Source organism: Myotis brandtii, unplaced genomic scaffold (genome assembly GCF_000412655.1).
Source record: "Myotis brandtii unplaced genomic scaffold, ASM41265v1 scaffold17, whole genome shotgun sequence".
NCBI classification, from domain to species: domain Eukaryota; kingdom Metazoa; phylum Chordata; class Mammalia; order Chiroptera; family Vespertilionidae; genus Myotis; species Myotis brandtii.
The window spans coordinates 3,575,113-3,587,558 of NW_005356259.1; the positions used below are offsets into that span (position 1 = coordinate 3,575,113).

The 12,446-nt window shown below is 40.1% G+C and overlaps 1 protein-coding gene across 1 annotated transcript in view; it reads left to right on the top strand.

Moving 5' to 3' along the window:
* CCDC146 (coiled-coil domain containing 146) overlaps positions 1 to 12,446 on the top strand; it is a 114,358-nt gene that overhangs the window by 94,533 nt on the left and 7,379 nt on the right. Inside the window, exons 12-16 of the mRNA XM_005862907.2 lie at positions 2,493 to 2,581; positions 2,673 to 2,837; positions 4,902 to 5,126; positions 7,072 to 7,300; positions 10,570 to 10,698. Coding sequence (XP_005862969.1) covers positions 2,493 to 2,581; positions 2,673 to 2,837; positions 4,902 to 5,126; positions 7,072 to 7,300; positions 10,570 to 10,698 — 837 coding nt within the window. The remainder of the gene's footprint in view (positions 1 to 2,492; positions 2,582 to 2,672; positions 2,838 to 4,901; positions 5,127 to 7,071; positions 7,301 to 10,569; positions 10,699 to 12,446) is intronic.

Below are 12,446 nucleotides of genomic sequence, written 5' to 3' on the forward strand. Positions count from 1 at the left end.
CATGGTGGACACGGCGGACAGCCGCACAGGCCACAGACATCTCACAGCCAACTGTGATTTGCCTGGGAATGACTCAAGAGCGGTAGCATTAGACCATTCTCCCTCCCAAGTTCATCAAGCCATCATCATTTAAACCCTTACTTACTGCTTCACCCAGTGCCACTTGGTGACATTCCTGGGCTCCCAGCAAAGTACCAGAGCTGACCCAGTGCAACATCCCCAAACCAAAACAACAATAAAATCAATGGCAAAAACAACCCTCCTGTCATGCCGGCTAATATTAGAACCACTTATTCCACTTGAGGATTATGTCCAGAGGTTCCCTGTTAAAAAATGAATATGATATGACATACCACTAAACTGGAAAACCTGAATTTACCATGTGGCCCAGATGTTGGCCATTTCTAAGGGCAACCTTTGTTCTAATTCTGAGCAAGTATTTGCACAGAGTAGCCTTTCTTCTTATTCCCAAGAAAGAACTCACATCAAAGCATAGTATACAATGAGGTTAAATGAAGTTTTTGCAAAGAAGACTGAGGAAAAGATCACCACACAATCCACAGCAAACTCTTCAGATTCCCCTTTATCTGTTTATTTTTTCCACCTTAGAACATTTGAGAAACTACAACAAGTTCAGCATGGTTGGCCCAGTAAAGTTCATAGGCTAGCTGGATTCCATAGAATAAAGAAAGGCAAGGCAGCAGCGGGGGGGGGGGGGGGGGGGGGGGTGAAGGAAAGAAGGCAGCTTGAGAGAACAGGGTGGCTGAGGGGAGGACGAGCAAAAGCAAAACAAGGAAAGGAGAGAGCAAGGGGATAGTTGTTGCAAGGGACAGTGACCTGTTTTACGAATTAGATAATTTTTAAATTAATCTCAAAAATTGAGCCCAACCGGCGTGGCTCAGTGGTTGAGCGTCAACCTGTGAGCCAGGAGGTCATGGTTCAATTCCTGATCAGGGCACATGCCTGGGTTTCGTGCTTTATCCCCGGTGGAGGGTGTGTGGGAGGCAGCAGATCAATGATTCTCTCTCATCATTAATGTTTCTCTCTCTCTCTCTCTCTCTCTCTCTCTCTCTCTCTTCTTTCTCTCTCTCTCTCTCACTACCTCTCTGAAAGCAATAAAAAGATATTTAAAAAATTGATACATAGGCTATGTATCAAACCAAACTTCATTATTAAATGAGCTCACTCTTATAAAAGCACACAGTTCTTTCTCTTGAAATAGGGAAATCAAGAAAGGAAAGATATTGTTTTCTTTAAGTATTCTTAGAATTGGGAATTGGTCTGTTAAACATTAGCCTTAATAAACTATAGGTTTGATAAGACAACAGTCAATTTCAGCATTTTATTTTGTGTCATCTACATCCTCCCAAAAAGACAAAGGGTGAAGGAGAAAAACGATGTTGCTATTATCCCCAAGATGGAGTTGATGATACTAAATTTTTATATTTGTATAATTCTTCATACATAGAGTTACTTAAATAATATTAGTCTCTTCCTGAATCCTATTCTCACTTAGAACAACATTACATTGCTACATGTCAATCTTGGCTCTGATGTCTAATTTCTTTTTAACCACTCATGCCAAATGGGTTTTGCTTTCACAGTCCTCAAATGAAAACCAACAGAAACTAATTCCTCAGGTTTCTATCAGCAAATACTTCATCTTTAGATGTGTTTCTTACTCTAGATCAGCGGTTCTCAACCTGTGGGTCGCGACCCCTTTGGGGGTCGAACGACCCTTTCACAGGGGTCGCCTAAGACCATCCTGCATATCAGATATTTACATTATGATTCATAACAGTAGCAACATTACAGTTATGAAGTAGCAACGAAAATAATTTTATGGTTGGGTCACAACATGAGGAACTGTATTTAAAGGGCCAGAAGGTTGAGAACCACTGCTCTAGATGAAGGATCCAGTCTCTTTATATTTGAAGAACATAACTAGTCTATTAAACTTGGTATATTTTTAGGGTTTTAGAACTATAAGTGCTGACTTAAAATATTTATGCGTAATTTGTAACATCTCCTTATGGTGCTTTATCGTGTAGGACAACACACTCAATGTACAAGTGGAATCGTGCTTTAAAATCATGACTTGTCTTTGACAAAATACCACAGAGGATTCAATCAGTAACATTTATCAAAGCTTACTACAAATCCCCTTCCCTCATCTACATTCCATAAATTCCCCACTCACCTAGCCCACTTTTCGGCTCCCTCAAACGTTCCCCAAACTTTTCCTCAAACTCATCCTGTACAGCCTCTTCCTTTTCCTCCTCTCTTATTCATTCGCTTCCTTGATTAACCCTTTGTCCTAGCTAGTGTGATTTAGTTCAGCTGATTAGGCAATTTTCAGATCTCACTGAATCTGCACAAAGAATTTTTCATAATGGATAGGAATGAGATGGGTTGAGGCTGGGAGTATTCATACGTTGTTGGTGGTGGGCTTTATTCTTATTACTATTTCACACATAATTTTTCTATTTCAGCAAAAATATGTCAACATTATGAAGGAGATCAGAGCAAAGGATATTGACATCAGGATACACAAGAAGAAAACGCGTGAAATTCAACGGAGGTAAAAGAAATACATGATGATTATCTAGTTAGGTGCGGGGAGGGGGAACATCCTAATTTCACAAGTTTCAAAAACACTGGTATTTTCACAGACTCAAAGAGTTTGCTCAATTATATGACACTATTCGAAATGAAAGAAACAAATTTATTAACTTACTTCACAAAGCTCACCAGCAAGTGACTGAAATAAAAGAAAGGCATAAAATGTCATTAAATGAACTGGAAATTTTAAGAAATAGTGCAGTTTCTCAAGAAAGGTAAGTGTTATAATAACTATTATCCTTTCAAAGTCTTCTGATTTACTGACCTCTAAAATACTCTGGAGATAATAAAATAGAAAATGATAGTATTTTACGAAGCTAGAAAAGCCCTTCCTCAAACACCTTGATTTACAGATGATAATCAAAGCATCTGAATGTGATTCCTAATGCTTCTACTGCTTGCAAGCCATCTATTTTTTAAGTGAACGAAAAACTGTAGTATATAACTATGCTTACTATGTTTGTTTTCATTTATCCAATTAGAAAAAAAAAGCACCAATTTGATCATTTGCATTTAATGTTGGAAGGCAATCAAATGTTTATTAACCAGCATTCCCTGGTTGTAGATTTGAAGCGTAATGGGCTTGTAAGAGGCAGTATTGTGGTTAAGAGAGGTGGCTTTCTAGATCAGTGGTTCTCAACCTTGGCTGCACATTAGAATCACCTGGGAATCTTTTAAAAATCCTGATTTCTGGGCCTCATCCTCCAGAAATTCTGTTTCTTTGTTACTAATGTGGTCTCACCCCATAACAAAGAAACAGAATTTCCGGAGGATGAGGCCCAGAAATCAGGATTTTTAAAAGATTCCCAGGTGATTCTAATGTGCAGCCAAGGTTGAGAACCTCTGTTCTAGATTCAAATCGCAGCCCTGACACTTACTAGCTGTGTGATCTTGGGCAAAATCCCTTACCTCTCTGGGCTCACTTTTTTTTAACCATTTTAAAAAAATGTCCTTATTTCATAGGACTTTTTATTATTAAATGAGTTAAACCATGTAAAAATACTAAAAAATGTCTGCCAAATGGTGTTTTATAAACTGTATTACTTACCATGTGCCAAGATCTGTTTGACTCTCTCACTTGTGTTTAGTTCCTGATCTACTGAGTCTATATAACCTGAAATTTTTCTGGTGACCGTTATTGTCCAGTTTGCTTTTATGAAGATGTTACAAAATGGGCCCATGTGTATGGATAGTGGATGGGGTGGGGGTGGAGGGGGTAAGGGATTTGTATGAAAAGGAAAACCTAATTTCTTAATCAGGTTCTAATCCTACATAAAGATAATGTATCATTTATAGAAGCCATGCATTCATCCAGCATTTATTGTGATGCTTTATGGCAGTGGTTCTCAACCTTCCTAATGCCACAACCCTTTAATACAGTTCCTCATGTTGTGGTGACCCCCAACCATAAAATTATTTTCGTTGCTACTTCATAACTGCAATGTTGCTACTGTTATGAATCGTAATGTAAATATCTGATATGCAGGATGTATTTTCATTGTTACAAATTGAACATAATTAAAGCATAGTGATTAATCACAAAAACAGTATGTAATTATATATGTGTTTTCTGATGGTCTTAGGCGACCCCTGTCAAAGGGTCGTTCGACCCCCAAAGGGGTCGCGACCCACAGGTTGAGAACCGCTGCTTTATGGAGTCAGAGACTACCTTAGGTCCATTGGACATTATCAGCTATAACCCTCTCTGCCCTAAAAGAACAGTTTGCCCTAACTGGTTTGGCTCAGTGGATAGAGCGTCGGCCTGCAGACTGAAAGGTCCCAGGTTCAATTCCGGTCAAGGACATGTACCTTGGTTGCGGGCACATCCCCAGTAGGAGGTGTGCAGGAAGCAGCTGATCGATATTTCTCTCTCATCGATGTTTCTGGCTCTCTATCCTTCTCCCTTCCTCCCTGTAAAAAAGTCAATAAAATATATATTTTTTAAAAAGTGGTCCTTTTAAAAAAAAAAAGAGCACAGTCTTCTGGGAACAGCCGAGCAGTAAATGAATCACTGTAGTCTCTTGCTTTGATAAAGTGGGGGGAGGGTATAGGAGAGTCTGTGGCACAAAAGAAAGATGTCCTAATCCAGATGGAGATCTGAAAAGCATACAGAAATTCCTGGAGAGTATCGTTTGATGAATATCATTATTACTATTGTCATTGCAAGGGATGTATTAAATCAAGAGCTATTTTGATACAGTTTGTGTTTTGAAGTTTTCATTGTTTTTAAAGAAACTAAAGAAAATTATAATCTTATCTATTTCCCATTATTTTTAAAGAAAACTACAAAATTCCATGCTGAAGCATGCCAACAATGTTACCATCAGAGAAAGCATGCAAAACGATGTATGCAAAATTGTAGTAAAACTTCAAGAAATGAAAGAGAAGAAGGAAGTCCATTTAAATAACATTGACAGACTCGCCCATATGATCACAATGATTGAAGAGGAGATGGTGAAGCTTCGCAAGAAATATGAACGAGCTGTTCAGTCTCGAAATGAAAGGTAAAAATCAGGAACCTACTGTGAGAACAAAGCACCCAGAGATCCTACTTAGAAATGTTTCCCCTTTTCCTATCTACACGTGACAGTGGGTAGTGAGGGACATTTGGTGTTCAGGTTTTATTAGTTTTGGAGGGGAGGGGTAGCTTCATGTTTTGCCTGAAAATAAGAAACTCTGGCCCTGGATGGGTAGCTAAGTTGGTTAGAACATCTGACGCCAAGGTTGCAGGTTCAATCCTGGTCAGGGCGCATACAAGAATCAACCAATGAATGCATAAATAAGTGGAACAAAATTGTTGTGTCCCTCATCTCTCTCTCTCTCTCTCTCTCTCTCTCTCTCTCTCTCTCTCATAAATAAAAATTTAAAGAAGGAAGGAAGGGAAGGGAAGGGGAAGGGGAAGGAAAGGAGGAAGGAAAGAAGGAAGGAAGGAAGGAAGGAAGGAAGGAAGGAAGGAAGGAAGGAAGGAAGAAAGAAAGAAAGAAAGAAAGCAAGAAAGAAAGAAAGAAAGAGAGAGAGAGAAAGAGAGAGAGAAAGAAAAGAAAGAAAGAAAGAAAGAAAGAAAGAGAAAGAAAGAAAGAAAGAAAGAACTTGTAAGAAAAACAAGTGACCGTTGAGTTTGGGGAGCTGCTTACTTGAAGATAAAAGTCCTTTCCCAGATTACCTTTCAGGATGCCTCTGATACCATCAAATTATTACAGACAATGGACATAAATAAGTCTTTGGATCGTGTATCCACTTTTGTGACAGGCCTGTTCATAGTATGATATTTATTCAGCCTTTCTCCCAGTTCGTTTTCTCAGCAAGTAAGAACTTTAGGAGTAGCATCGCTTCTTCCAGGCCACAATGGTATCATTACTCAATTACTACTTTAGCAGTTTTCCCAAGTTTCTTGTGCTTTGAGAAATCTGGCATGTGAGACTGTAGAGCCTTATAGTAAGTGCATCTGGTATCAGAGTGTTTTTCATCAACCCTTGGTTGTGTTCTGTGTAAGTGCTGGACCCTGACAGTACAAAAGGATGGTCAAACATTGCTCCTGCTTTCTATTTTAAAGAGGACTGAGATCATGAGAAGAACCAAAAATTGTCAAATGAGACAAAATATAGAGCTAAGATTAGTCAAATACAACTACATACACACATGTTTTGAGGAGAACAGCGAGAGAGAAGCACTTAAAGATAAACTCTGGGGAAATGGATATGCAGTGTGTGGGAAGAACTTGAGGGTGGTGAAGAATACCATTTTTCAAAGGGTTGGCTGGTGTGTTCTCTGGGGGATGGGGGAACCTTCTTACTTGACTCCTGGCACAAACCAAGGCATTTAGGCAGTGTACTCCCAGGCCCTGGTCAGATCCGTGGGGCTGAAATTAGAAATTTCTTACTCTGTTTCTTCCCCAGATTCTCCTCACAAGGAGGGGTCTTTTTCCTGGCATTATTATAAATGACGGAATTTGCCTGTTCATTAGGAAATCTGCATCGGAAATAGTCGACTTTAAAAGGACCTAATGGGCTTGGCACGTTACATAGAGCAGAATCACTGCAGAAATACATTCCCTGGCCCTCTGCCCGAGCGCATCTGGCCAGAACTTGGTTGGCAAGCCTGGTCCAAGGAAAGGATCTGCAGAAAATCAGACTGCGGGGTCACTTTGTTCGTGCATGGGGAACGACATTCTCTCCCACCCCAGGAAACCTTGGGGACTTGCAGAGGTTCTGTGCCAGCCAACCGCATGGTCAGCTCAGAGTCAAGAGGCTCAACAACCATCCCTTTCCAATCTCCCCAAATTCCAAGTGTAGAGTTTACCTAGAAAGCCACTGGTAAATATCGTTTGTCTTCTAGAATTACGCAATGCTGAGGTGCATTCTGCACACCCAAATCCAGAGGAAACCACAATAGCTAGTAAAACTGTGGCCTCAACATCCTCTTAACCTCTGCCCCTCCATTTGACCATAGTGGCGTTCAGCTGATAGAGCGGGAAGAAGAAGTGTGCATCTTCTATGAAAAAATAAACATCCAAGAGAAGATGAAACTCAATGCGGAAATTGAAATACATGTCTTGGATGAAAAAATCCGATTCCTGAAACTGAAGATTGCTGAGAAGCAAAGACAGATCTATGTGACCCAGAAACTGGTGCCGGTCAAGAAGGCCCTGGATGCCGACGTAGCTGTCCTCCAGATTCAGGTGGGCACGAGCTCCTGAGACACTGCCTGGGACCATTTGCCTTTCCCCCTCCATTACTGGTGTGTAGGTTGTTATGTTCTTACATGTAAACCGAACCATGCTACTCCTGGAACCTGTGAGAACCCAAGGGTTATGTGGAACACTGCTGCAGGGCCACGCTCCAGAGGTCTTTTCCCCATGAAGCATTTTCTGCCTTTCTGGGAATACACACCCTCCCAAATCTCAACTCTAGCTCAGCTTTCTCACAGCTCAAACTTACGTAATTTCACTTCCACCAGCATAACGATGCTTTTGATGCTTGCTGGAAAGACCTAGCTCTCTGATTTTTAGTACTCTTGCCCTCTGGAGCTGAGATTGTTGTTCTTTCTTAATTGGCCGTCACATTTAATTCGACTCCTTGTGAACCCCTGTAGTGTCCCTGTAATTTAATAACCTGGCCTCTGACATGGCCTTTTAAAAAGTGTAATAAAGCCCACAAAATTAAACATGAAGTAGCCATAGAAAGACAGGAAAGAAAGCTGCTTTCTTCACATGTAATAATCGCAATTTTTTATGAAAATATAAGAAAAAATTAAAGAAAATTGTGGCTTGAACTTTTTTCCATTGACTCAGTGTAGGAACAAATTTTAAGCTATAACAAGTTTTCCAAAATGTCAGGTGGCTTTCAGATGTTTTTTTCTGATTATAAAATTAAGACACGTTAATCAAGTGTTTAAAAAATACAAAGTTTTTAAAGAAGAAAATAAAATTTTATCCCCAATATATATAACCACTATTAAAATGATCAAAAATCTGGAAGAGATCCTTCTAGTATTTTACTTTACAAGTGAAAGGTTTTTACTAGCTTGTGTTGTAAACACAGTTTGGGGTCCTGCTTTTTAATTAAATCACATCAAGGGGATTCACAGATCCCCTCCTCACACAGTGCCTGGTCCCCCTCTGCACCGTCCAGCACAGACTCGGCCAGCATCTGCAGCCTGCACCTACACTAAGGACCATTCATGCAAGGCCTTTGTCTGTGAACTGACTTTCTTGAAAATTTGGGGCAACAGTGTGAGAGGGCACGGCACAGAAATGCAAAGAATTTTCAAGTTAAGTATCAGGTAGCCATGCCCTTCCGAGCTCCGTAGGGCCACTCTATCCCTGGGAGCGGTCCCCGCCTGCATTATCCCATGTAGCACCCTACTCTAGCTCCATTTCACTGTCTTGTCTTTCCATCTTTCATCCCCCATCTGCCCTCCACAGCCTCACCATCCAGGTGGTCCCCCAGGCACTTCATACTGGTCTCACTCCATTTTACAGAATCACGTGGCTCTCTCTAGCTCTTTCCCCAAATACAGTTTCAGGGCCATCTTTGCCCATACTAAACTGTCAAAATGCCCAGCAGGACAAAGGAACTAAATTCAATAAGGCCCACAACAGAAAAATTCACTCTCCATTATGTAAGCATTTTAACTCTGTTCATTGCAAATCAACAATTCTATTCAATGGCTAAAATGAGTTGTTCTTAAAACATACATACTTGGCATTTCATTATATGAAAGCACTTATCCAGTGTGAACTATGAATTCAGATTACCCGAGAGGGAATATTATGCATTGAGTGATAGTATGCCCTGCCTACTGGGAGACTTTACCATTCTGACTGCGGATGAATTGAGACATGTGGATTTGTGTTATACCAGCTACCTGTTCTACCAGAGTTGGTTCTAACAAGCTTAAGAACTGTTGAATAGAAAGTTTCCCATTAGTCTCCACACGCCACTTAATTATTTAATTGACTACTCAGCACTGACTACGTGGGCCCTTTGAAGGACTGTGTGTGAAAGTTTGAGCTTCAGGCAAGCCATTTTGTACCCTGCCTGACAGTGCCGGATCCCTGCCATAGCCTGTTATTTGATAAAGCTGCTGTGTTGTTGTTTTTCAAAGTCTTCCCATTTTTGGAATTCTCTTAAGGTTTGCATTTTTTCAGCTGTTTGAAATAGTTTTTAATTATTCCACAGTTTAATCCAAGAATAATCATGAGTCATATATTCCTGGATGTTTGCAATCAGAGGTCCTTTTTAGGGATCTTGGAAATCACATGAACTACAGTAGGATACAAGAACACCATTTTATATAGAAAAAGAAAATTTTTCCTCAATGGCCCATGGGGAAATAAGATCAATCAAGGCACCACTGGATAAGCAAGCACCATATTTTTGCTTCCTATTTAATTTCCTAGTTAAGAGAAGGAAATATTGTGCTGAGCAAATGCTTATTTACATATGGGTGTATACTTTAAAATTCCATATTGATGGCAATTAAGAAGTGTGGAGAGGGGAAGAAAAAGAAAAAATCAAATTATTTATGTCACCCTTTAAAATTATTTTTTGTCAGGAGCATAAATTAAAAATTTTAAACTCTATCCATATCATCTTGGACACATAAAGTTCCTTAAATATATTATCTCATTTACTAGGTCAACACCATTAGATTAAGCCTTATCTTCCAATTTGACAGTTGAAGAAACTGGCTTAGAGAAGAAAAATGGTTTCCCTGAAATTATGCAGGTTTTCAGTAGAAAAGCTAAAAATGCTGACTCTTGGTTTTCACCATGCTCCACATCTCCCTATAAAACAAAAGCTCAGTGTGGCTGCCACTTCCACTTGGGAGTGGCCATATTTCTTCATCTACCTCCAAGGTCTCATTAATTCAACAAATACAGTTGATATATAAGACATTATATTAGGTATTTAGCAAAAAGTATTTAAATAGTTCAGTCTGTTTCTCATAGACTGTACATTGTACTGACCTAGTAATGAAGAACTTCATTCTCCTGTGGAAAGCCATTAAGCTATTGCCAGCAAAGGGTTTTAAACTGGAGTCTATTATGTCCCATACCCTGTATGTTGTCCAGCTTGCCTCTGTAACAACTTTCAATGAAGATGTCAAGTCTGTATAGTCTGAGCTCTGCAACCACACAGCTTCCCATGAGTATAACATGAAATGGGAAGTCACAAAGGACTGGGTAAAATCAGCTTTTTCTTTGATGACTCAGAAGTCACTGCCTTCTTTGCAAGGTCAATTACCGACATCCTGCTCATGGCACCAAAGTGAGCAGAAGCATTGCTTAACCTCAAGTTCCAGCTGATTGGGTGTTAAGAACTGTCTTCCACTTTTGTCTGTGTCAGTCCTACTCAAAGATGCTAAAAAAACCCTTGGCTGTGTGATTTTAAGATTTACAAGCAGGAGAGTTAGTTTTAAAATTAATGTTTCTTTTTTTAATAGTTTTCACAGTGTACAGACAGAATAAAAGACCTGGAGAAACAGTTTATAAATCCTGAGGGTGAGAACAGAATCCGCTTCCTTCCAGGAAAAGATATGACTACAGAAGAAATGATCAAAAAATTAGATTCGGTAAATATTCTTTCTTTCTTATTTCTTATTTTTTTTATTTAGTGAATTTATTGTGGTGACATTGGCTAATAAAATTATATATGGCCTGGCCAGTGTTGCTCAGTGGTTGAGCATTGACCCATGAGCAAAGAGGTCACCGGTTCAATTCCAGTTAGGGCACATTCCCAGGGTTGCAGGCTCGTTCCCCAGTAGGGGACATACAGGAGGCAGCTGATGGATGATGTTTCTCATCAATGCTTCTATCTCTCTATCCCTCTCCCTTCTTCTCTCTCTAAAAATCAATTTAAAAAACATATTTTAAAAAAGGAAAAGAAAAAATTATATAGGTTTCAGGAATACAATTCTATAATACAGCATCTATATGTTGTATTGCGTGTTCACTATCCCAAGTCAAGTCCCCTTCCATTACCATTTATCTCCCAACTTCTTCTGGATCTTAAGAGAAATGCTTGTAGTTTTTTGCCCATTGAGTATAATGTTGACTATATGGCCTTTGTCACATTGAGGTATGTTTCCTTTATTTTCACTTTGCTGAGAGTTTTTATCATAAATGGGTCCTGGATTTTATCAAATGCCTTTTCTCTATTTATTATATAACTATGTGTGTGTTTTTTAATTCCTCATTTTGTTTATGTGGTGTATCACGTTTATAGATTTGCAGTAATGTACCAACCCCAGAATAAATCCCACTTGATCATGGTGTATGATCTTTTTAATGTCTTGCTGAATCTATTGCACAACTATTTTGTTGAGAATTTTAGCATCTATGTTCATCAGGGATATTGGCCTGTAATTTTCTTTCTTTGTAGTGTCTTTATCTGGTTTGGGGATTAGGCTAATGCAGGAGGGAGACCAGAGAGTGGGGCTGTTGCATTCCACCAGGCTGATGGCATGAGGAGGGGAGTGCTCCACCCAAGAAAGATGGCCTCTACAGTGTGGGCGACTCAGCTCAGGGGCCCTGAGGGTTGTCCCTTAACCTCTCTCCCCAGAACTACAAACTCCAGTTTCTCTTCACACGACTCTAGTCCACTCCGCCTTCCCTCCACTGGAGCCCAGGGTGAGTGGCTATGAACGAGATTTTGTGTATTGGCCCTTTAAGGGAGTTTGTGGATTTCTAGGAGACTCCTGTCTCTCCCTAGTGGTCAGAATCCCTGCTGATTTTCACAGCCAGATGTTATGTGAGTGCCTCTTCCCGGCTCTGTGCTCTGGGCTGGGGAGCCTGGTGTGGGGTTGAGACCCCACACTCCTCAGGGGAACCCCCACAGCTGAGATAAGCCTCCAAAATCTCAGCTGCTGCCCATGGAAGTGGGGCCAGCCCTTTTCGTGTCTCCGCCCTTCCTACCAGCCTCAATGTGGCTTCCTCTGGGAATCCTTGGTTATGAGACTTCTCTTCTGCTCGTCTTCAGTTGGTTATTCAGGTTGATCGCTCCATAATTTAGTTTGTAATCCCAATTTGGTCCTGGGAGAAAGTGAGTGTACCTTCCACCTACTCCACCGCCATCTTGGATCCCCAAATATTATTTCTTAAAATAGCATCTATTTGCCCCTTGTTGGTCAGTGTCACATATATCTGTACTGGTGTTTCAGGTTATGGGGATAGATTTATTCTTCGTTATTCTAGCCACTAATATAGTAGACCTTCATTGTAATCTAGTAACAAAACCTAAGCTTGACTTTAAGCATTGCCAAAAGAAGTAAAATTTGAGTGGTTTTAAGATGCCCACCTTTGTATCATAGCCCCCCTCCCT